Source organism: Lytechinus pictus, unplaced genomic scaffold, assembly GCF_037042905.1.
Source record: "Lytechinus pictus isolate F3 Inbred unplaced genomic scaffold, Lp3.0 scaffold_19, whole genome shotgun sequence".
NCBI lineage: Eukaryota > Metazoa > Echinodermata > Echinoidea > Temnopleuroida > Toxopneustidae > Lytechinus > Lytechinus pictus.
The window spans coordinates 16,839,056-16,865,420 of NW_026974140.1; the positions used below are offsets into that span (position 1 = coordinate 16,839,056).

The 26,365-nt window shown below is 36.0% G+C and overlaps 1 protein-coding gene across 2 annotated transcripts in view; it reads left to right on the forward strand.

The window, feature by feature from the left end:
- The first annotated feature begins 3,854 nt into the window (after positions 1-3,854).
- The window catches only part of LOC129260380 (E3 ubiquitin-protein ligase HERC2-like), an 81,814-nt gene continuing 59,303 nt past the window's right edge, over positions 3,855-26,365 (forward strand). Inside the window, exons 1-11 of one of the 2 annotated variants that reach the window (XM_064114561.1) lie at positions 3,855-4,134; positions 10,456-10,694; positions 13,138-13,255; positions 19,705-19,896; positions 20,501-20,723; positions 21,372-21,632; positions 23,272-23,563; positions 24,104-24,268; positions 24,784-24,993; positions 25,604-25,755; positions 26,133-26,290. In XM_064114561.1, coding sequence (XP_063970631.1) covers positions 10,575-10,694; positions 13,138-13,255; positions 19,705-19,896; positions 20,501-20,723; positions 21,372-21,632; positions 23,272-23,563; positions 24,104-24,268; positions 24,784-24,993; positions 25,604-25,755; positions 26,133-26,290 — 1,891 coding nt within the window. In that variant the 5' untranslated portion in view covers positions 3,855-4,134; positions 10,456-10,574. The remainder of the gene's footprint in view (positions 4,135-10,455; positions 10,695-13,137; positions 13,256-19,704; positions 19,897-20,500; positions 20,724-21,371; positions 21,633-23,271; positions 23,564-24,103; positions 24,269-24,783; positions 24,994-25,603; positions 25,756-26,132; positions 26,291-26,365) is intronic. The other variant, XM_064114560.1, reaches the window with a different exon arrangement.

Sequence of the window (26,365 nt, forward strand, 5' to 3'; positions counted from 1 at the left end):
TCTTCAAAATTAATATAGCTTATAGAAGTATAGATTGCGCTAAAATACTTTGAAAATGGGACAATCTTTGCTCTGAGCCCAGTCTTACAAAGAGTTGTGATTGATCCAATCAACCACCACTATGGAAAGTCAGCAACATCAACATCTATTATACATGTTTGTTCAAAATAATTTGTACATGAAATTCATACATTCTTTGTTTTCTCGAAATTTCAGTGTGTTTCTTTTTGTTTACAAAGGACATTGTGCAAATTTCCTGCAGAAAATTATGATGACATTGATGGATTTCCATATTGGATCAATCGATCGTTACTCTTTATAAGACATCGGGACCCTGGAAAGCCGGGGACAACCGGGAATGTCCCAGTTCAAATTAAATGGCATGTTATTACATTCCTTGCAATAAAGTCCTAGCTCTATGTGCATGTTTATGAAATAATTTTTCTTTGCCGTGATGCGCATTGTGATAGTGTTACTGGAGAATTTATTTTTTGTAATTAACATTTCATGAGGGACTGTGTGCTGGGAAGTGACTCCGCCCCTCCTATAATTATATAAGCATGCTGCAACTTGCAAGCATATTGGCCGTCTAGAAAGTTTTGATGATAATTATAAAACGTAATTTATACCTATACATATTTAGCTATGATTGCCTGTCATTTATCGAAAGAGAAAGCAAAGTAAGCTAGTGAGTATATATACATATATAGCTCAAAATAAGCGACCGGACAATAATGGTTAGTTTCGGTCATGTTCGCTCATTTGGTTTACGTAGCAGACGATGCTAGCCTGCTGGTAATAGTATACTTACGCAGACCATATTGCAAATCAAAATCAATTCCGGACTCGATATTTACTTCCTCAAACTGTAGCTATATTATAAATATCAGTAGGCAAAGCTTTATAGTACACTATAGAACATTGTTACTTTCAACATTAAATGCGTTAATTAAGTTTGTTTGGACTGCATTAATTGTTTCAAATAAAAATGGTATAGTAGGAACGGAAACTATCATACGTTAGTCACGTGACGTTGTACACAGAAATATGCCATGTTCTGCCTGCTCGATCTCAAAGTTTGGGAGAAAAATGAGATGTAACCATTATATCAGTCATAAAGTATTATACATCAAACTGTAGGTAATCTATTTAGCATTGAGATGACAATCAATCTCGACCTTTTTTACCCTTAGGGATATTCCAGTTGGAATTAAAACAAAGGTGCCAGTGTCTCGAAAATATGGGTGGTTTCAGACCGTTTGCCATAGCAAGAGTTGTGAACATGGACACTTTCAAATGAACAGCGAGACGTAAATAGTGAATTAATCGTATTAATATTTACATCAAATTAATGGAATTGGATAACATTTTCGCACTTTTATCAATCTGGTGTGAGATTATTAATAGTTATGAAGATGTATCCGGACTTCTGCAATGAAAACCACTGTTCCCTGATGTGTAATTGAAGCTGTGTGTGTGGAATTTTGGACACTCAAATGCACGCGACTAACCATTAAGCTTTACGAGGAAGCTGTTTTTAACTTCGTGGCTTAATGAACCAAACAATTTGAGCGGGTCAAAATATGGTGCATCATAATGGTTAGTTTCGGTCATGTTCGCTCATTTGGTTTAAGTAGCAGACGATGCTAGCCTGCTAGTATATAGTATACTTACGCAGATCCTATTGAAAATCAAAATCAATTCCGGACTCGATATTTCCTTCCTGTATAGCTATATTATAAATATCAGTAGGCAAAGCTTTATAGTACAAGAACATTGTTACTTTCAACATTAAATGCGTTAATTAAGTTTGTTTGGACTGCATTAATTGTTTCAAATAAAAATGGTATAGTAGGAACGGAAACTATCATACGTTAGTCACGTGACGTTGTACACAGAAATATGCCATGTTCTGCCTGCTCGATCTCAAAGTTTGGGAGAAAAATGAGATGTAACCATTATATCAGTCATAAAGTATTATACATCAAACTGTAGGTAATCTATTTAGCATTGAGATGACAATCAATCTCGACCTTTTTACCCTTAGGGATATTCCAGTTGGAATTAAAACAAAGGTGCCAGTGTCTCGAAAATATGGGTGGTTTCAGACCGTTTGCCATAGCAAGAGTTGTGAACATGGACACTTTCAAATGAACAGCGAGACGTAAATAGTGAATTAATCGTATTAATATTTACATCAAATTAATGGAATTGGATAACATTTTCGCACTTTTATCAATCTGGTGTGAGATTATTAATAGTTATGAAGATGTATCCGGACTTCTGCAATGAAAACCACTGTTCCCTGATGTGTAATTGAAGCTGTGTGTGTGTGGAATTTTGGACACTCAAATGCACGCGACTAACCATTAAGCTTTACGAGGAAGCTGTTTTTAACTTCGTGGCTTAATGAACCAAACAATTTGAGCGGGTCAAAATATGGTGCATCATAATGGTTAGTTTCGGTCATGTTCGCTCATTTGGTTTAAGTAGCAGACGATGCTAGCCTGCTAGTATATAGTATACTTACGCAGATCCTATTGAAAATCAAAATCAATTCCGGACTCGATATTTCCTTCCTGTATAGCTATATTATAAATATCAGTAGGCAAAGCTTTATAGTACAAGAACATTGTTACTTTCAACATTAAATGCGTTAATTAAGTTTGTTTGGACTGTATTAAGGGTCTAGGAATGGAAACTATCATACATTAGTAACGTGACGTTGTACACAGAAATATGCCATGTTCTGCCTGCTCGATCTCAAAGTTTGGGAGAAAAATAAGATGTAACCATTATACCAGTCATAAAATATTAAACATCAAACTGTAGGTAATCTATTTAGCATTGAGATGACAATCAATCTCGTCCTTTTTTACCATTAGGGATATTCCATGTGGGGAAAACAAAGGTGCCAGTGTCTCGAAAATATGGGTGATTTCAGACCGTGAACTCCTTGGTTTGCCATAGCAAGAGTTGTGAACATGGACACTTTCAAATCAACAGCGAGACGTAAATAGTGAATTAATTGTAATAATATTTACATCAAATTAATGGAATTGGATAAAATTTTCACACTATTATCAATCTGGTGTGAGATTATTAAGAGTTATAAACATGATAAAGATATACCCGGATTTCTGGAATATCACGTTCATGAAAACCACTATTCCCTGTGTTGAAGCTGAGTGTGACCTTGAAGATCTTTTTTTTTTTTTTTTGCTTGTCAATTTTTTTTCTGGTACGAATTCCTATTTTTGTGGTAGAAGACCTTTTTTTTTTGTTTTCTTGTCAAATTTTTGGGCGGACGAATTTGCCCCCCCCCCCCCCCCCGTGAAATATAGGTACGTCGCCGTGCACTGCTTAATTGGGGCCAACTCACGTCCGGGACTCACGTACTGACTTTTTGGGCACATGACTACAGCACAAATCTAGAATCTATAGTGCTAGTGCCTAGGTAGCCTACCTTTTTAATGCAAAAATCTTAATTTGTGATTTTGGAAATGAATTGATATCACATTTCACCCTAGCCTTTTCCCTTCCTTTTGGCCTTTGGGGCCTTTATAATTCTCCCTTTTTTCGTGATTTGTGTGTGTGTGGGGGGCTGGGGCATCGATCCCCCCAAGCCCCAACCCCTCCCCCATCCGTATGGAGGGCCCTTGGCAGATTTGGTGTTCGACCAAAAGCTGAACTGCGTTGGCTCCACTCATAGTAAAATGTCAGAAATTGTTTTAAAAATCCCCAGAAACGACGGTCATTCCTGTCTAATTTGGTGCATGTTGGTATGTGTTGCAACACCAATTACGTTCGCGAGTCGCGACTGTAACGCAGAGGGCGGTACCAAAGGTGGTGCATTTTCCTGATATCGATACGGCCGCGCCGGTACGGCAGTCTTCGTGGTTTTTTAATTTTAATTCGAGATATGGCAGCACAGCAAAGCTAGGCAAAATTCCTCTCTCTTGAAAATTAAGATTCATAATTGTCTGAATCAGACAAATGTGACTGTGCGGCAGACTGTGTCAAGAAGGTCCACATCAACAAACGTGATTAAATTAGCTGGAGACAGATTTCAAGTTCAAGAGCTAAGCCTAGACCTAGACAGTAGTAAGACAAGTAAGGCTAAGTCGACGTCGGGTGAGTGAGTGAGCGTCGGTGACGGTGTCTATGATTATGCTATGACTTGTCTGTGTATGACCCTGGGCCTGGCGGCATAGCCATAGGCTATGGCATGCGCTTTTGACGTTGTTTCCACAGATCCAAAACAAATTTCCCGAAAATTGAGAAAGTCATAGACATTTCCTGGATTTTAAAGTTTGACTTTTAACGAAAATCGGACGATGGTACAGTTACTACAGCTGGCAGCCGTCTGTTTCGTGGATTTTTTTTACAATTTTAATTTTTTTAAATTTCTCTCGTACACAGTCACAGACGGCTCACGATCATGCAGCCACGGGGTTAATAATTCAAAATCCCCCTGACGGGGCTCATCGTTTTTTTGTCTTTATTTCATAAAAGTATATAAAAAGAACTGGATCAAAATTAAGATTATTAGGCCTATTCCATTTTGGCCTGAAATGTGTCAAAGCGGGAAAAAATAAACTTTAAAGGGGAAAAAACGGTAATTACTTTGGCTGTCGCGCAACTCCCACTTCCTTGGTTTTATATCCGAACTTAACAAACACATAAACATATGGCAACTGAGTCCCTGTACAGATCGAGTTAATAGAATTTTGGTCTTTGTAATTGGTGAGTTGAGCCAACGCAGTTCAGCGGAATAACCAAAAAAAAAAATACAGAGACTGAAGCTTTTGGTCTATTGTACAGTGAGCCTAGAGTTAAATTGGTCCAAGTGACCGAAACTTAAAAAGTTTAAGCAAGGCCAACCCCAAGCAATTTAAATTGAATTGAAGGAATGAAGCAGCCAAGGCCAGGGGAAATTCACTAAGGCTGTAAGCCTGTAACCGATTTTAAAATCGGCTCCCGATTTTATCTGATTTTACCACAATTGGCGATCACCTTCCTTGATGATATACATGTACATCTTCTCTTCAACCTCGTGGTGAAAGCGGACCCCGCCGTGAACTTTTAAAGATTGTACTACTGACGGAACTCATTGCGTTACTCTCTTACATCGTTTATGATGATAGACATCTTCTCTTCAACCTCGCGGTGATACAGTCAGACTGCAGGTCCCAAGAAAGTGGCTTCTTTCATCCAAGTGATATTCATGACTTGAGATGTTTTGCATATTTAATGAGCTTGATGCGGACCAAAACACCTCTTTTCATTCGGCCATTGCTGCTCTAATTGTGCATCGAATTTCATGAATTTGGTACCATTGTAAAGAAGAAGAATCATTCTTTCAGGTCACGTGTTTCAATTTATTCAAAGATTTTGTAATATAGGTAAAAATTTTGATCTAAAATATGCTACAAAATAAATATTTTCACCTGACAAAAGCTGCTATTTTCACACTTTATTTTTGTTTGAGCCCAAATGATTTTTATATCATGATAAAGCTGAATATGTATGCTTTGAAATGACATAGGTTTCAAAATAAGAATTGGTTTAATCGGGTCAAGATCACACTTTTCATTTGCCAAGTACATAAAACAGTTTGAAAACAAGAATACTGCACTCTGATTGGTCAAAGAGACCACACAATGGCAAATTCCAACGGTCCCAGTGCCTGGGTTCGTGGGAAGGTCACACTTCCCATGTGGTAATCTCCTCAAATACCCCGCGCCTGTTGTCCTGTGAACCTTATCCAGCCAATCAGAACTCTGGATTTCTTGCAAGTACAAAATTTCAGAAATCTCGTCTTGTACCTTGTTGGGAAAAGTGTGATCTTGACCCGATTAAAAGGTGCCGCATATCAAGAGTGGCATTGTGAGAAAGTACAGAAGTTCAGCTTTATGGTGATATAGATATCATTGAGGCTCAAAATAAAAAGTTTTGCACAATTTACAAAAGAAAACAGAGGAAGAAAATTCAGTTTTGAGGTACATTTTCAGGCCAGAAATTTACTTATTTAACAAAATATTGTATACAAAATAAATGACCAATATGAAAGAGTAACTTTTACTCTACCTGATGGTGCAATAATATTTCATTTAACTTGAGGTTAAAACAGGTAAATTCTTAGAGAAAGAAAATCTCACGAATCACGAGATTTTGCAAGGAGGAGGATTCAGCCACGAGATGATTTGGATGAATCTGGCCTTTTTGCTCATTAGCATAGGGACCTGCGGTCTGACTGGATAGCAGACGCCGCCGTGAACTTTTAAAGGTCGCATTACTGACGGAGATCACCGCGCTACTCTCTTACCTCGTTTATGATGATAGACAACTTCTCTTCAACCTCGTGGTGATAGCAGACGCCGCCGTGAACTTTTAAAGGTCGCATTACTGACGGAGATCACTGCGCTATCTTTTTAAATACCTCGTTTATGATGATAGACATCTTCTCTTCAACCTCGTGGTGATAGCGGACGCCGCCGTGAACTTTGAAAGGTCGTATTACTGACGGACATCACTGCGCTACTCTCTTACCTCCTTTATGATGATAGACTTCTCTTCAACCTCGTGGTGATAGCGGACGCTGCCATGAACTTTTAAAGGTCGTATTACTGACAGAGATCACTGCGCTACTCTCTTACCTCCTTTATGATGATAGACATCTTCTCTTCAACCTCATAGTGATAGCGGACGCCGCCGTGAACTTTTAAAGATCGTACTACTGACGGAGCTCATTGCGTTACTCTCTTACATCGTTTATGATGATATCCATCTTCTCTTCAACCTCGTGGTGATATGAAAGATGTCCCGCCGATCGTTCATTAACCTGTGATCTATGAGAATTATTTTCATTTTATTTTCCTTTGCAACTTTGCTTGGAAGATGTGTCATTTGTTTATCTTTCTAAAAAAATCACTCGGTTTATTTTAAAGCAGTAAGACCTCAAAACCCTTTTAAAACATGTTCCAAACGATCGCGCATGTTGGCGACTTCCATTCCAATGCATTCGTCTTTGTGACTTTGTCAGGAATATGAGCGTGACTGCAAAAAAAATTTTGATGTAACATCGCCGATTCAATTTTCGATTCGATTTCAATTTTAGAAGCTTAACTGCCGATCCAATTTTCGATCTGATTTTGATCAGATTTACAAGATTAAAATTCACCCTGTCCCTGAGACTTTAGATGCGCGATGCTAAGCCTAAATATGTTAGTCCTAACTTACTTCGTCCAACTTTGTTGTAAAAATAGAAAAAAATGATTAAAAAAATTATTGGTGAAGGTTTGAGTAAAATCCATTAAAGATTAAGAAAGTTAGCGACCAAAAGATTTGCCTGCAGCAGCTCGCCCGGTTGTTCACATGATTTTGGTTGCCAACTTCAGTCCATCAAAATTATGGCAAAGCCAAGTGAAGTGATGCGATGTCTGACTGAGTCTGAGAATTCGAATGTTGAGATCGAAGCTAAAATACAGCCATTCCTGATTGCAATGTTTGGAAGAGTGGTGGGCATATTGACCCTGAAATGTGAGAGGCTTGCCATGACATTTGCGACAATTTCTGCTGGGGAAATTTGCTGGAAAGTGGAAGTCTGCCGGTGCGAAACTGCAATAGCGCTGAAAGTTAATAGAATTTTCAGGTTTTTGATTTGCGACATCATAATAAACTAGCAGCTGCCTCATATGTTATGTACATGGTAAGGTCCCCCAAGTCTGTACAGTCCCCCTTGTCTGCACACATGCGTACATGTATCTGCTCGATTCTGGTAAAAGAAGATATGCAACAATGACAAACTTTACAAATGCAATACATAGAAAGGTATTCATTAAAAAATCTGACTCAAAAAGGTGGAAAAATAATGAACTTTAAGCATTACATGTGATGGCCTCGAAATGCGGCCTTTCTCGTCAAAATTCTCAAATCATGTGTAAAGTAAATGGGTGCGCAGACATGGGACACCATTTTTTGTTCAATCTGAAAATGACTGGCCAGGGTTTCTTCCAAGAAATCATATTTCTTTCAATTTTTTATGAGATTTTTGGCACACTTACTCAAAAGAATATAAGGAAAATTATCAACTAAAAATTTGTTGTGAAAACAGTGAAAAAAAAAAAAAATTATGTTAAATTTGAAGTTAGTTACATGTGTAGGTGTGCAGACACAGGGCCTACATGTACCTTCAATATGAAATGCATAAATTTCATTTCGAATGTTTCGTGATGAATTATGATTATTTTCTTTTTAGTAGCAGGTGTGAAATCATTAGTGTATTGATATACTGAAGGTACAGTAAAACCAGTTTCAATTTCCTGAGAAAATGACATTTCATTGATTTTTTTTCCGTACGATATGTAAGAATGCTGCTCGCATATGATGTCACAAATCAAATAATTAAAATTCTACTAACTTTTCTTTTCTTTGATGTATTTTCCTCAAACCTTTGCTAATATCTTTTATTAATTTTTTTGCTATTTTTGAAATAAAACTTTGTCAGGGTGAAGTTTTCCTTTAAACTTTCTTGCATTTTGTTCACATACTTTTAAAAAAATGCATGTGAGGCAAAATTTTCTTTATAAAAGTCCAGAGCGAATGAAGGAAGCGAGAAATATAAGACTCTTTTAAAGAGAAACCAGTGCGTGAGAAATAAGAGAAACCAATGAGATATAAGAGGGTGAAGGTAGATCAATAATGAGAGTTGAAACTATAGAGTCAGGTGGTGGATGGAATGAGTGAACACCTGAACTGAGAAGGAATGAAGGTGACAAGAGAATCAGCGGAAAGGTATTCAGAATAGAGAAGGAATGGCAACTGAATATCATTAAACTCATATATATAACCCAAGTTCAGTGCAAGGACAGTTCTGAAAAGAAAAGAAAGAAAACTCGATTCCAGACAGTAAAGAAATGTCAAACAACTGAGGAAGAAAACCAAATAAGTTTATAGAGGAAACAAATTGGAAAATGACTTCGCATGTAACATCCTACAGTAACCCTGAATGTAAATTTTGCATTTTTTTATTATGGCATTGCATCCAACTGATCTTTGTACAAAACCTACATGTACATCAGTTAACTTAACAACGTATTTTCGACCCCCAAAGTTGATGAAATTGGAAATTGTGACTGAAAAGGTGGTAAATTCAGGACTCTGAATTGATGTCAAAGAAATCAGGTACATGTACATTATAGGATTTGAAAGAGTTCCATTGTCATCGCAAGAAGAGTTTACAGATGAATTCCTAACAAAATACAATATTTCATTAATCAAGAAGAGAAAGATATAATAATTACACTGTACATCAAGTAAACTTTTCAATAACAATCGTCACCCCTAAAAAGGGCATGTAATCTCATTTCCAATGCAGGTAATATGTAAAGTGCTTACATGTATGTGAAATCAATATGATTTATGATTGTACGCATTTTGTATGAATGAGGAGTCTTTCTCATCCAAAGTGAAGATTTGGTTATAATGTGAAATCCTTATGGATGCTTACTAAGGCAAATCAGATGATATCTGCTCATGCATGTACAGTATGTAAATTGCTTATTTGGTTCATGTTTTTTGCTTGATTCAGCTAGCCTTGGATGACTAGTTATATGAAACATAGACCAAAAATTATCTTATCCTGGGATGCAGTATCTGTTCCGCTGTGTTTGCCTTTGCTGTAGGGAATTTGCACTGCTTAAAGGTCAAGTCCACCTCAGAAAAATGTTAACTCCAATCAATAGAGAAAAATCAGACAAGCATAATGCTGAAAATTTCATCAGAATCGGATGTAAAATAAGAAAGTTATATGCTAATGACAGAATCGATGATGTCCCTCACTCACTATTTCTTTTGTTTTTTTATTGTTTGAATTTACAATACTTCAATTTTTACAGATTTTACAATAAGCACCAACTTGACTAAACTACAAAAATAAAACTTTGTTTCTTAGGACAATCAGGAGAAAATTAAAATATTTCATATTTCATATATTAAAAAAAAATATTAAGAAATAGTGAGTGAGTGATGTCATCAGTTCCCTCATTTGCATACCGACCGGGATGTGCATATTATAACTAATGTACTTTGTGAAATTTAGCAAAACTTAAAAATGTCATAACTTTCTTACCTTGCATCCGGTTTTGATGAAATTTTCAGTGTTGTGCTTGTTGGATTTTTAACTTTTTGTTTAGGTGGACTTGTCCTTTAAGCAGCAGAAGTTGTACAATTATATAAAACTGATATTTTTTCTCAAGTGGGCCATATTCCAAGATCACTTTGACAGTGCTGCTTTATTGTAAATCTAGTGCTGGGGGATGGGGATGGTGTGATTTTATTTATAAAAGAACAATTTTCCACAGAAACATATTCAATAAAAAAATTAAAATTGATTTGCAGGATTTTCAGAGTTTAGTTAAAATATGATTATACTCATTTCATTATTTTTTTCAGACTTCACCAAGCTGTCCAACATTCATTAGAGTGACCACTTGTGTGTGAGAGAGGATATTCTTTCGTTTTAACCATGAACTGGATTTGTGTGCACTGCATGTAGAACGGAGGCATTCCCAATGAAGGAAAAACAGAAAGAGAAAACAGGGCGGGCCAATGATCTGAAGATGAGCCGTCATGGCATCCGGTTAAGAACGCAGCCTCGTCTTGACTCCAAGTGGCTCAAAATTGATATTCAAGTAAGTTAAAGTTTTGACATAGAATGGCGTACACTGATCAGGATAATATTTCTCCCTAGATCCGCAGCTTTTGATCATGTGGATTTTGAAATCTATTTTTAAAAATAACACTTTTTTTTCTTTAATGGCATTTTTTTGCCTGAATCTTTTATTTCGAACTAGTTGAAAAACGTGAAAAAAAAATCAACCATTGCTTATTTGTTTTGATAAACCATTGTGGTGGCACTCACACTAGCAAATGATGGTTTATGATAGAGATGGTAGACAGGTGTAAAAAATGTATACTTTGTAATCTGTATCCCCTGATACATGTATTAGTGTTTAAATACTGGCTAGTATTTGCTCCAGTTTACAAAATAGTTTCTGACCTCACCTGGTTATTGTACATGTACATAACATGAACATACATGTACATATTGCTTGGAGAAACAATGATAGTTCTATGGGTCCATGGACACTGTTTGAAAATGGTACTTTACCCTATTGGGTATTCCCCATACAAGTTTGAAGGAATATATTCTGTATTTCTTTATGCTCATGTATTGTAATATATGATTAAATGCTATAGAAAATATTTGTACTATGTTCTTATCATTGTCTATTAAAGGTCAAGTCCACCCCAGAAAAATGTTGATTTAAATAAATAGACAAAAATCAAATGAGCATAACGCTGAAAATTTCATCAAAATCAGATGTAAAATAAGAAAGTTATGACATTCTAATGTACAACTCAGTGACATGCAAATGAGACGGTTGATGATGTCCCTCACTATTTCTTTTGTTTTTTATTGTTTGAATTATACAATATTTCATTTTTTACAGATTTGACAATAAGGACCAACTTGAATGAACCATATAGTATCAAATACTGCTAATTCCACATGATCAAGGAGGAATGTATCATTGTTTCACTTGACAATGAAGAGAAAATTAGAATATTTCATGTAATAAAATACAAAAGAAATAGTGAGTGGATGACATCATCAGTCTCCTCATTTGCATACCAACCAGGATGTGCATATAACTGTTTTATGAATTTAAGCGAAACTTTTAAGTCATAACTTTCTTTTTTTACATCCGATTTTGATGAAATTTTCAGTGTTGTGCTTGTTGAATTTTTATTCTAATCAACTTTTTGTTGGGGTGTACTTGTCCTTTAAACAGTGATTAAGTCACAATGTGCACCATTTCCAATTGAATCAGTATCAATTGAAAGTATTCCTACCATATGCAGGTACAGTAGTAGGCTTACATGTATGTACAATGTAGATAATATTGTTTGGCAGCATATTCTCCATTGTTCAGTCAAATATTGAGAAGAAAACATCAAAGAGTATTGGAGAGAGAATTATCAGAAGATGGAAATTATTTTTAAAAAGGGTAACCCTATAATCTATATTTCCTACAACATACTGCTTTTGTATCAAATATTTTAACACACTTTGCTTTTTTAGTAAATGATGACATGCACACATAATGGCATGTACACATAATGAATAGGAAACATATTTAGCTTTTTAGTCTTGTATAAATAGCATGGGTAATCCTTGTCACTCGAGCTATTCAAGTCATCTAATTATAGGTGAACATGGACAGAGAGGGGTTCTTAACCTTGGAGATCAGTAGGAAGTTAAGGACTGAGTTAGAGGATTAACAGAGAAGGGAAATGGTTTATACTTTTCTGTACCCAGGCAAAATGAAGTTCCAAACAATTACTACAAGTCTGTACAAACTTTATTTTGAAGGAGGGGGTGGGGGGTAGTGTATGCTGGTATACTTTTGTGAATTGGATCTTGATGCCAAAAGTGGTTAACATTTTCCTCTTATCAACATCAATACATAATGTTGACACCTTGAACATACCTTGAAGCACCACACTTCCATCTTCACATAGATCTATAGTGTGGCAGGATTGGGGGGGGGGGGGGGGGGGGCTTTGTAGCCCATTATTAACACCTCTCAGAAATTGCCCTAGAGCTCTCAAAATTTAGTGGCAAAAAAGCATTAGATATATTGGACTAAAACATCTTCATTCATCAATTGTCTAAATGATTGCATAACAAAGAACATGGTCACACACATACATGTAAAGTTAATTTGTTTTTATAACTGTATGCTTTTTTTGTAATTTATGAGCCCTGCTTAATGCAGTATTATGGTATTTTTTATATTTAGGGTGCTACATGTATCTTCAAAATCGCTGTAAAATATGTGTTAAAAAAGTTTAAGAAAACACTGTTGGATTTACCCAATTCATACATGCCACCACTATGGTCATGTTCATGTATACATGTACATGTGTAGCAACATTTGCACCTTTTTTTTAATAAGTGGTGTAAACATGTATAGACAGGGTACATACATCATTATTCTTTGTCTTTGTGGTATTATACTCTAAAATATTATATTATTCATTACTTCTTATTCTGTCAATTTCTCCTAGGGAGCGTTTGGTAATGTATCTTTGAGTCATCTTTGGAATGAGTTAGTACGAGAAGGTGAAGTGACAGTAGGATTATCAGACAGCATCATCAACTCAGCTGGTTTTCCTGCAAGAAAAGGTAAGATTTAAACATTGTCTTTATTTCTCTTATAATGACTTATAAATAAAATAATTTTGTTGATATTCCACTTGTATTTAAGCAACTATCTTTAAAGTATTCAAAGAATGAGATCTGAACTTTAATTTTAAAGCATGCATTATTAGTTTCATTAAAAATGTTTGATTTCTTTGAGTTACATGTAGGTCTTTGAATACAAAGTTACATGAAAAGGAATGGAAATAATGGTTTGTCATATCCTGTCAGAGTAGGAAATAATATTTATTTTTAGGGACTATCATATCCACATTAGGGCAGAATTCGGGGTCTATAAGCTTCATCTTATTCTTAAGGGCTACTTTTTAGGGGTAACAGGCAATTACATACATGTATGCAGTAAAAGCAATTATCATCTATATAGAGCATTTTAGCCATACATTAAAACGCGTATTTTGGTCTGCATCAATTGCCTGTGCAGTATCAGAGCGTGTGGTCCCTAAAATGACCGAAATCCGACGAATATCCCATATAGCCTCCTGTACAAAGTTTACTTTTGAGTATGAGACCATATTCAACAGTCTAATGCGAATGCATGAAATATACAATGCGTACAACAATGAAAGCAATGCGATGCGCAGCATAAAGCACAATTGCGATCAATGACGTATAATGAACCACATGTAAGTCGCATGTCAATGACCAAAATTGATCCTTAAGTGATGATGCCATAATGTGATAAGTGATGTGACTTGTTAAATCAACTTTCTCCCTCTTTTTTTTGGGGGGTGGGGGTGGGGATTGTGTAGATGATGATAATTATATTGGATGGCTTTATTTCATGAAATAACCAGAAATATTCCACTCATTAGGGCCAATATTCCACTCATCTGCGATTCATGGAATATATATGTTCCCAAACTATTGGATTATTCCAGGTATTCCATTCTGAACCATCCAATATAATATAAATATCAATATTCTGTAGTAATAGAATATTGATTTTCTATTATCTTGAATATTGTTTTCGACTCTAGAAAGAATTGTCTCCCGAATCATGCATTTAGGGGAAATTTTAGTGGCGATTTGGGCTGTCATGTGAGAAAAATCACCTGATTCCCTCATGTATTTCTTACGCTGTACCCTGAAAAAATAAAAGAGGTGCTGCACCTAGTCTAAAACAAGGCTCTTTGCTCTGCCTACTGAAGGTGATTTGACACGGAGGCCTTGTTTATTTATAAACAACGCCTCCATTTATCATTTTCTTTTGAGGCACAATGGAGGAAATAAAAGCTAACATGTTAAGTTGTCTATAACATCGTATTAAATGAATCGCATCATATACAAGCACCATATTAAAAAAAAGAATAGGGCCTTGAATTAGTGCTGTTATTAGTAAGAAAATTCTCTGTCGATATATCGCTAAAAATATCTTACCAATATCGATAACTATCAACAACAAAAATAAACAATATGCATTGATTTAGCGATGTCATAATATTCGAGTTGGTCAAAATTGTATCTGCCACTGTACCAAGAACAATTTAAAATCCATGTTCATCGAATGTAAACGATTACATAACATCTTTTAACAAACATATTTAGCATAAATATATCCTCACCTTTCATGTCATTAGCATTATTTTAAGGTTGAAGTTTTATCGATAGTTTTAGGGCTTTTTGGACATCGTTCTGAGCAGTGAACGACTTTTGCCTATCCACCATTTTGATATCGCGCTGTACATCTTCGAACGTAGAGGGCAGCTTGTGAATGTTCTCGATACGATCGAGTGCAGTCACAATGTTTGGATTGTCATGATTATAGCGAAGTGAGATTGTGTTTTGTGGCTAGTAAATTGTATTCGTATTTTGTTGAGATTTTGTAGTAATTTCTGTTGTTCTGTGATTTTGATGAAAATTTGTTTTCCGTAATTTTCGGTTTAAAAGCCACTTTCAAAAGGCTGTTTCCGTGAATTCTGTCCATTTTCCGCAATCGCAGGAAATCACTGTTATGTCCCTATTATTATCGACAACGATAGAAAGGTTTATGTCGCTAAGACTAGCGATAAAGAGGTTATCAATAACAGCACTACTGTGAATGTACAAGTACATGTACAATGTAGGTACATACAGAATGTCTCTCTGTTATGTTACAATACTGCCTCTAGGAAGATTATGGAGTTGAGCTATTGCAAAATACTTACATGTAACTCTGTGTGAGTTCTTTGTGTGGCATTGTGCACATTTCATATACCGTAGTATGCCAGTGTAATTGCACAACATTTTGACAAAGTAGGGGATTCCCTTTTCCCAGACATTAGATTAATAGTCTTGTTTACATGTACTGTAAGACTTACATCTTGGCTATACTGTAGGCATGCATGCTATGTATTTTGTAGCTACATTATTAGGTCAGTATGTGAAGCCCGATAATGTACATACATGGCCCATGGCTGTCAGGCGGTGGGTTTATACCTGTAGTCGATAAAGGCACCACTGATTTTTAGGCATTGAGTTGCTGTTTTAGCAATTGTCATCATTTCTCTGTCACTTGGTCAAAATGCATTTTGTGAATTGTCTGGTTTTCGCTGCCCACTAGACTTCTTTAAATGAAAAAAAAAAATCAGTTGTCAATGTCTAAATGGTTAGTGTGACCAACAAACTACAGTGTCCATGTAATTTGCAAATTAATTAGTTGCTACAATGTATTTTCATTTTTATTCAAATGTCTTTTTTTCCAAATGATATGACTACATATTTCCACTTCCTAAGCTGTTTACAATGAAGCAGAGTCATTTTTCCACACTATTAATAGTCCTTTTAAACCTCATTTAAATCCCAGATGATAACTTGGTGTGTTGTTGATCATCAGTTCCGTTTAGGTTAATATTAGTTTTGATACTGTATTGTTATTTTAACAACTTCATCTGAGGAGTAAGAATTTATCATCAATATCCTCTTGGATCAAATTTTTGTGATAAGTGTTTGATAAAGACAAGTGTATTCAGTATTAGGATTCCTTTGAGACGTTGTGATTTTGCCCTTTCCAATGTGAGTGAAAACTTGGCACCCTTGAATGCTTAGCACCATTGCACTGTAACAAACTGAGCGAGTGATTGTATAATTTTCACACTTGATTTCCATGATTGATTGTGCATTGTAGCCATTGCAAATCAATCAGGAACATTTGATAGATGATCAATTGCTATTGCACAGGGCCCAGTTTTTCATCTATCATGAATTTGGTTTTCTGAAATCGGTACCAACAATGCATGAAGAAGTTGATCTTTATTTTCATCTACACTGCACATGTAACAAATATTTTTTTTCCCAACATGTAAACATTAGAAAAGATAACAGAAAAAAAAAAAAAAAAAAAAAAAACAGATGGCATGGATAAATGCAGTGTAGAGTATGTATGCATAAAAATAGCATATTGTGTGTAGCTTGTACACAGTACAAGTCTTCATGAAATGAGTCAGAAACTAATTCTAAGCCGACATGAATTATACATTCAAGAGTGCTCATTGAAGTTGATGTACATGTACATGACACATAATACATTAATATCGTTATCTACAGTGTATTTTTTTTTGTGGGGGGGGGGGAGCTGTGTCCAGATTAATGAATGCCCTAGTTGTAGACCCATATTATTTTCGTCTTCTAAGTACAAATTCAACAGATCATTTCGTACTTTACTGCATGTACATGTACATGTAGGCCTAGAGTGTTTGTGTAATTGCATCACATAAACTCACACATGTACATGTAGGTAATTATTGGAAATTTTACCAAAGTCTCATTTATGGAAAAAAAATGTCCTAACCATCGGGAAGCATAAAAAAAAACAACCTTAATATAAATAGTATAAAGCATTTCATTTTCAAGATTCTCAACACATACAAGTACATGCAATACATTGTCTGACAATGTTTACCGTATTTGCCAGCTGTTACATGTAGTTAATACAATTATAATTTCTTTATCTGTAGAGAACTAGAGATATCATCTGACAGGAGCACAGTTCAATTATTTAATGTATATAACAATTTTAAACAATAATGATCAAAGTACTACTACTTGGAGAACTGAAGGTGCATCAGTTTCATGAATAGTAGAGTGAGTATTAGATCTTTGTAACCAATGTGTACATGCCCTACAAAATATGAACTGGGATTCAAATTTAAATAAAATGTACATGGTATCACCCATCAAATTTTCCTGTTACTACCTTCTTCTGTCTACTACCATTAATGTTAAGTTTTTATCATGTACATCTTCATTTAATAGGGACATTAGTGTAATGCAAAGCTGGATCCCAGTTTCAGGACATGTGTGTACAGTATTTTGTGATAAACACTTTACATGTATCTATAGCCCCAAAGGTGGTATCATCCTATACATGTATGTACTTGTACATGTGCATGTGGATGATAAATTTCCATATTTTTAAAATAATGTGAATGCAGTACAGGTTCAATGTTCAATGTCCATGCATTGTTGAGGTTTCAATGTACATGTACATGACTTTATATGGTTTCATTGTGAAGAATAAAAGTTTTAATGCTTTGAATAAAGAGAGTTAAGAGCAAAATACCACAACAATGGTAATGATAAAAATATGTGATGATGATGATAGTGGTGGTGGAGGTGGTGGTGGTGGTGATGGTGATGATGATGATGATTAATGATGATGATGATGACAGCAAAAAAAATACACGGAGGCGGCGGGCAAATTCGCCCCGGAAATGTCTAAAGTCGCCCTCGAAATCACCCAAAATCATGCTTTCGGGGGCGACATAAAATCTTAATGTCGCCCCCGAAATTACTGCCGAGCGATAACAACTCAGCAGCCCACGAGTGCCATATGCTAGAGCTCCGCTTACCGTTTTAAAATAATCAAAAATCCGCACTCAAAATCATGAACAAGCCTTGGAAATGGCGAGGAGCACAGTTTCAAATTCCGAAGGTGCGTCTTTTTTTCTGTACCCCGTTTTTCCATACCAGTACACATGGTATGAAAAAAACAATCAACGCAACGGTCGGGAAGCAGTTGCATGTATAGGGGTCCATTATGACTACCACCATGTGCAATTTCTAATGCACATTTTCCCCTATAGATATCACAATTCTGTGATAAAATAATTCGAATTTCACAGGAAATAAATCCCAGAGTTTAGTAACCTCGCATTGGTGAGTTGTCATTCGGCTTTGCTTTTCAAAACGGCCTAGTAACATCCAAAATAACTTATCTTATTTGCTAATTATAACTTAAAAATCATTTGTTTTATTTTTCTTGGGGATGAGGTAAATATCAGACAATAAATCATCAAACAAAGCTCAATCTATTTTACAAGGCCGGCGGGAGGCTCACGCATACGTGTACGCATTGGCGCTAGCCAGTCTGAGCTCTGTCTCCCTGCCAGAGCTCTGGGGGACAATTCGCTCAGTAAAGGCCTCAATGATGGTGATTTTCTGTTTCAGACAGTTTACATTTCGGGTATATTATTCAAAACTGCCAATAAAGTTTGATGATTTCTTCATTGTCATGTATATTTAAGTTATTAATGAGTTCATTCTCACCAAATTTAGACTCCCCCATAGAGAAATGCAATTTTCGTGGAGATCTGCGTTTTCAAAGAACTTCAGGAAAAGTTAGGGTATGTGGGCCTTTATTACATGGCCGAGTACAGGTTATTGTACTGGAATTGATCGAGTAGAAATTAGATATTGAATTCATTTATATCCAAGTTCAACTCACAGTCACACCCACACAAACACCCACATCCAAGATTCTAAGCATGAAAAAAATAACTTTAAAAATCATACAATATTAAACAATAAGTAATAATTCATTTAATAAGTGAACAGGTATTCCTCAAATTATAAAAACGTAGGTAGCATTTGAAAAGAGCCCCCAAAATGCAAAAAGTAGCCCCCGAAAGGTAGAAATGGAGCCCCTGAAATATTACAAAAAATTGAAAATGGAGCCCCCGTGAAAAAATAATTAATTTTTTCCCTGGATGATGATGATGATGGTGGTGATGGTGGTGATGGTGGTGGAGAGGATATATTGATGGTCATGATGGTGATGATGATGTCAGTGATGATGAGGATGATGGTTTAGAAAATGATGATGATATGATGATTACAATTATGATAATAATGATTTTCATTGTGAACTCTTTAATAGAGGGGCAGTTCATATGAACATTATCGTACAAGTAATAACCAAGTGCCTTGAGAAAAAAGAATTATATTATTCTCTGATCCGACAGTGGGCTACAAGGGAAAGTGAATGCATACACTTTATGTATGATGTTGTAGAGTTAGAGCAGTTGTAGACAAGTTTTTGTCTACTGGAACAAGGTGATCCATGTACAAAGTAGATGGAAATCATACTAGCAAACAGGCTAATTATAGACTCTACTTTTGCTTTTTTTTTTAATGCATTTTCTTTTCTTTTGATAAAGGTGAGACAGGGAAGTACTATTGTGGCCGTAGGGTTCTGACATGCACCTGTTGTGAGGGACGATGTGGACCAACCAAGGGGTGCAACTGTTCCTCCTGTCAAAAACTAGATGATGAAGAGAAGCACACAGATACCAAAGATGCCCTTCATTCTACCAGCTTTATTGAGTCTTGGACATGGGGAACTCAGCCAGGTACATTAGTTTTAAGAATGAAGTATCATTATGTTTGTAGTCAGTGTCATATAGAGGCTGTTGATTGTCTTCATTACAAAGGCCTTGTGTATTGAACACATTCTTTCTCTGTGCCCCCCTCCCCTTCAAGAATGGAGTTATGTCTTTAATATGCATGCATTTTGCTTTTTTTTTTAGAAGCTATGCAAAAAAGTTCATATTCATCATGTTCTTTATGATTTCAATATTGTCACTATTGGTATTTGGCACTGGTTGAAACCTTCCAACTTGTGACTGGTACTCAATACAATATCATACTGGCGTGCTCAGCACTAATTTCTCATGTTCAGAAGAAAATTGTATGAAAATTATATATTTTTATTATTTTAAGCCCTGTAAATCTACTAAAATCTTCCCTCACCCTACATGTACATTGTAGAGTGAGTTACTCTCAAGAGTCCATGGTGGCAGTTCTGATTCTGAATCTGAGATGAATTATATAATAAGAATCTTTTCTTAATCATTTGAAAATCATATGTGAAGGCATTGTGTATACTTCATGTTAAGTCCTCCTTCCATTTCAAACTCTTAATATTCATGAAATGTTTGTTTATTGGTTTGATAGATGTCGGTGAGTTGAGGAATTGTTTGACATCTCTGATTACTGAGCAAAGAGACCTTCTAGCTCAGGCTGCATTGTCCACCCTATCATCGGTCAGATTACGTCAGAGACTGGTCATCTTAGAGAGATACTTCTTAGCACTCGCAAGGCAGAGTCCAGAACAGAAGGCTACTATTATTGGTAAAACACAGGAAGAGACAACCAAAGAGGTGGAACAAACTAAGAGGTAATGATATTAATCTAATTTTTACCCAGGGTATCAAGATCAGCATTATTAGTTGGTCTTCCACGGACCCTGTATAACATGTAATATTTCGTTTTTACCCTTCTCCATTCTAGTATGCCTAGTGCCTGGCTGGATGGCAGCAAAGGTCATTGGGATAAGTTGACTGGGGATTGACCCCTAGTCCTTGACCTCTTGTTCATGTGCTGGGTACTTCACTTCTGAGCCACCATAACCACCATGTAATGATATATTTTAAAACATATTACATCCACTTTAAAAGGCTACATTGATTAATAATAATCCTAGAAATCTAGCAGATGCTTATAAATTCTAAGGAAGTATCTTTTGTTGTTGTTAGCATAGTAATTGTTTTGTAGTTTTGCTATTTTGAAGATAATTTCACACATCATTGCATACATGTAGCTGAATATCATGAGGTAAATTGGTACAAATGGTCTGTATGCATTAAATGATTTATATTTGAAATGTATCTTGTCCTTCCATTAAAAAAAAGAGGCTTATAAGCGTTTGGCGATGATTTGGATAGAAGGGGGTCAGAAGAAGAAATAAAAAGTATCTGTCGGATTGTAAATGAAATTGCCTCTTTAAACTTCATTAAAATCACTTTGACGATTCATATCTCTGCAGTGTCAAGAAACTGAAGGAACGTGCTACTGCATCTCTAGCCAGGGTTGGTGCCAGGACAGCTCTTTCCTTTGCCTTTGCCTTCCTGCGTCGTGCTTGGAGATCAGGAGAGGATTCTGACCTTTGTTCAGAACTACTACGTGATGCATTGGAAGCTCTTCAGTCACTCCCGGAGGCTACTCTCTTTGATGAATCTTCTATGTCAAGTGTCTGGGTGGAGGTGGTGGAGAAAGCAACCAACTTCCTTAAATCAGTTGTTGTCGGGTGAGTTTGATACTCAATAAAGGTTATACAGAGATACTGGTATTTAGGTCCTGTCTGTTTATTTTAAACCCATAGTTCAGGTTTTTCAAAATATAAAAGAAATTATTTTTTATCCTGTTTCTTGATCATTTCAGACCCTTAACTTTTTTTGGTTGCATTTTTGGTGGTATCATTACCTGGGCCCCGTAACACAAAGCTTTGCGATGAATAGCAAATGTGAAAGAACACCTCTGATTGGCTTCTGGTCAGTAATTTGAGCCAAGTGCACATGTAACAATGATCTTGATTCGTCGGTTCATTTAGCGATTGATAGCTAATCTTTGTGTAATGGTCCCCAGGTCAATAATCCCTGTTTGTAGGTTAGGTTCAGCCAACCAGTAGTTGATTTTTCCCCTTAAAATATTTGAAAAAAAAGGAAAAATGCAGACCTTCATTTTTGAGGAGCGCGATTGCGCCGGCGCCCCTACCACGCTCCTAAAAAAAACTAAGGAGAACAAAAAATCGCGCTCCTAACAAAAAGAAAAATTACTAAAATTTCACATATTACATCTTTAAATCCATGAAATGGCCATCTATTTTCCATAATTCCTTGAAATTATTTTGATTTAGTTGAAAACTATCACAAAAATGAAGAATATTCACCTCTTTCCCGACTCTGATTTGAACTTACACTCGGTAAATATTGTAGTCCCACATGTAGACTTCCATGGTGTTGCCATGAAAATCTACATATGGGACTACAATATTTACCGAGTTTAAATTCAAATCAGAGTCGGGGAAAGAGGTGAATATTTTTCATTTTTGTGCTAGTTTTCAACTAAATTTAAAACAATTTCAAGGAATTATGGAAAATAGATGGCCATTTCATGAATTTAAAGATGTAAAATGTGAAATTTTAGCTTTTTTTTTTTTTTTTTTTTTTTTTTTAGGCAGGAGGGCGATATTTTGTAAACGTATTGACCCAGGCCTACTTTCACCACAGATTAATTAATAGCTACACAGCTATTGCACATACGATGTTTAGAAAAATCTACAATTTATCATACATGTATTGTATTGAATTGATTTGAGCTCCCCAAGGACAGCGATTCTGAGGAGCTCAATCGAGCTCCTAAAAAAATAAGGAGAGCGATTTATTGAGCTCCACGAAATTATAAACGTGAAGGACTGAAAATGGTAATATTGCGTTGAACCTTAACATTGTTTTAAAAGAAACCTAATTGTCAATTACATTTTCATTATGATGCTGAATTAGTTTGCAAGATAAAAGGAGGATGAAACTGAAGGGGGAGGGGGGGGGGGATAGTGCAGAGAATATGTTGGCAAAATGAAATCTAAATATTAGGTGGTATAAAAGTTAGTATCCTTTGGTAATTGAAATAAAATTGAGAACACTTATTGTAGAGACAGTGATTTTGCGTTTAAAAAAATGGTCTTTTCCATTTCGGAAAATCTGTTATTTCGTTTCAACTTGATCTAAAAATGGAAATTCCGTTTTGTCACTGAAAATGTACACAGCAAAAATCTGAATTCCATGAATTTTTACATGAAAAGTATAAGAACCAAACAGAATTCTTGTTTTATTTACCGGTAAAATGGAAAATCACTGTCCCTATAATATTTACATGTCATTCTTCAGTGACCTGAATGCTTGTGCCAGTGCCAAAGGAGTGGACACCATCCCGGTTGCAGACCAACATAGTGCACTAGCTCTTCTTCTAGAACTTGCTGTCCAACGTGGCACCCTTGGCCATCTCCTGGATGCCACACTCCTCTTACTTCAGCTATGGGACAAGGGACGTCAAGAACCTGATAACAGGAACAGTCCTCAGGGTACTACTGCACCTATGGTACCACTCCTCAAGAGGTTTGAGAATGTACCAAGTCCTAAGGGAAGGTTCCTCATTGAAGCGGTCAGTGGAAGTGCAGAGGTGAGTCTGCTCATCTTATCTTTAAAGACTCTTTGAAAGATCTATAGGGGTTGAGAGAGCTTTAGTTCTGTAGGGCCCTGGAAATGGAATTTTCCTCTAGAAATCTTGACAGCAACTTATGAGATTTGTCCATCAAATCTTTGATGCATTTCTTTAATTCTGTGTATTTGCATTACTTGTATTTTTCTGTTGGGCAATCCTATAAAATAATCAAATCTTGTACATCAGGCCCCCTATTTTTCTCCATTCTTACTTCAATCCATGATGAATTACTCTAGTCATGATAATATGAGAGCATTACATCTTTTCATATGAACTAGAAAGAAGAGGCAAATCATTTAAGATATATTCTACAAACATCCATACCTGATGGAAATGCTTACTATTGCCTGTTCATTTCTTCTCACACTGTAAGCACCTGAGCTCAGATTGATATAATGCACATTACAATTATTATTTCCCTCCTTCTTTCTTGTTTTTTACCTTGTGTCTTTTTGTATCTGTGTTTACATTCATGGTCTCTATCTGTTTATATCCTAGGCTCCTATTGGTATGACACCTAGTCCCACAGAGTGTTTCCTGCGTTATCTTGAGATCCCTGATGATGAGGATGCTTCTATTGACTTCCAGCAGGCTGCAGTCATCATCATGTCTCACCTAGATAGACTAGCTGCTCCATACATGCCTCCTCCACTCACTCAGAAGGTCAGTCAATAATCTATTTGGGTAGGGTTTCACAAACTTGTCAAAAGTGAAAGTTTTAACACACAGTTTGAAATTGGCAAATAACATTCTGTTTGTTCACAAAAAAGTTCCTTGTCAAAGTCTGGATTTTGATAGCTTTTCAAAGCATTTGCAATAGCAGAGGAATAGACATTCTGCTTTGATATGAGTAGTTAAGTTACCATAATTTTGCTTTATTTTGTAGTTTTGTCTCTTAACAATTTGTTATGCCCAGAAGCTGTAATGATAAGTGATCACTCGATAAATAAATTCAAATTTGTTTTTAAAAAATCATGATTGTACGTATTGATGTCTTAATAGTGTTATAAGTTATAACTTTTCCGTACTCTGCTGCAAGGTCTGCATTTTATGCATTTAATGACAACCTTTATTGTATTTCTGGCTGTTGTTTGATATTTTGTTCCTACACATCATGATATTTAATATTTATAATCTCATTTCGTTCTGTAATCCATTTTCAACATTTCTTTTTGAAGGGTCCTCTGATTCCTCAAGGTCAAGAGGTGTGGGGATGGGGTCTACTGCCATTCAAGATGTCTGGTAGTAACCCTACCTGTGCTAGCCCCTGTATGCTAGAGTCTCTCAGTGAGTTTGGTGTTGTTCAGATGGCTTGCTCTGAAAGATGTCTCATTGTCCTGACAAGAACCAGCAAGGTCTACATACAGCACTTCAACAACGAACCTCCGGTGAGTCAGTGATTGATAGATAGAGTTAAAATAAGAGTTACTGTTTTCTTCTTCTTCCGGGTGTACTACAGACGAATGTATAGAGTATATTTGTACTTTGTGCAGTGCTGAAAAACGAGTGTGCCATGCTGCATTGTTGACCCTCGGTAATATACTCTTGAGGTTACAGGTGTATGTACATATTAAGGTAAAAGTGCTCCTTGTGCAAGTAAAAACTAACTCCTTTTCCATCTAAGCATGGCACAGTGTAATTTTGTCCAACTGCCTCTTTGAATGTTGAAGCTTTGTTAACAGCCACATAATTTTCTTGCTTCTACTAGAACATGTTGTATACATATTTGGTGGATGCATAAGAAGATATTTTGATAATATTGTGTGTTAGAATGATCAGTGCTTGTGTAACTTGAAGGAGTGGTGGTGAGCTGACTGATGTTGGAAGATTATTCCATGTTTCACCTATCCTTGGGCTAAATCAAATCTTCAAATTAACTTCTTGCGTGCTGAATTGATTCTCAGAGGATAATGACAATTGCTAATGATGACAATCGTTGATTATTTATACAATGATAATGATAATAATTACATTCTTGACTTCCTTCTACCTTCCTAGGGATTTCATCTAGTAGATGGTTTATCCAACAAGGATGTGATACAGATTGCAGCACATCCTGAGGGCAAGCATTATCTAGCTCTAACAGCCGACTGGGAAGTATATGCATGGGGCAATGGTGAAGGAGGAAGACTAGGTCTAGGAAATTTGAGGTAATGTGACAGTCTTTGCTGGTCTCCCATGAATTCTATAAGCTGAAGTTCATAGATGGATTTTCTCTTGTACCATTTCTCTCATGTTACATATTCATTTACAAGAACACAGTTAAAGCTAAGGTGACAATTTGATCTTTGAGCATATTTTGGAAGTTTAGAAAAGTTGAAATAATATGAAATAAGAGCACTAGGGTTGAAAATTAAAAATGTAGTTATTGTAAAGAATTTGCATTTGTTGTTTATCATATAATGTGTTTTTCTTGTGTCCTGTGAAAGTGCATATATGTGGTTCTTGGTCAATGAAGTAATAATTTGATGATTATTTTTCCATCATAAATTGATATAAATTTTGTGGAACTGTTATCACTCTGCAGTGCTAAAGAAGATCCCACCCTAGTTCCTGGTTTACCATCAAAGATTACTGGTCAACATGTTGTTCAGATAGCCTGTGGGAGTTCATACAGTGCTGTATTGACATCTAATGGAGAAGTGTATACATGGGGAAGGGGTATCTACGGCAGATTAGGACATGGTAAGTTGGATTACATAATAGTTGCTATTAACCCTAAAAGGACATGGCTATTTGAGATGTATTGAGGACTGGGGG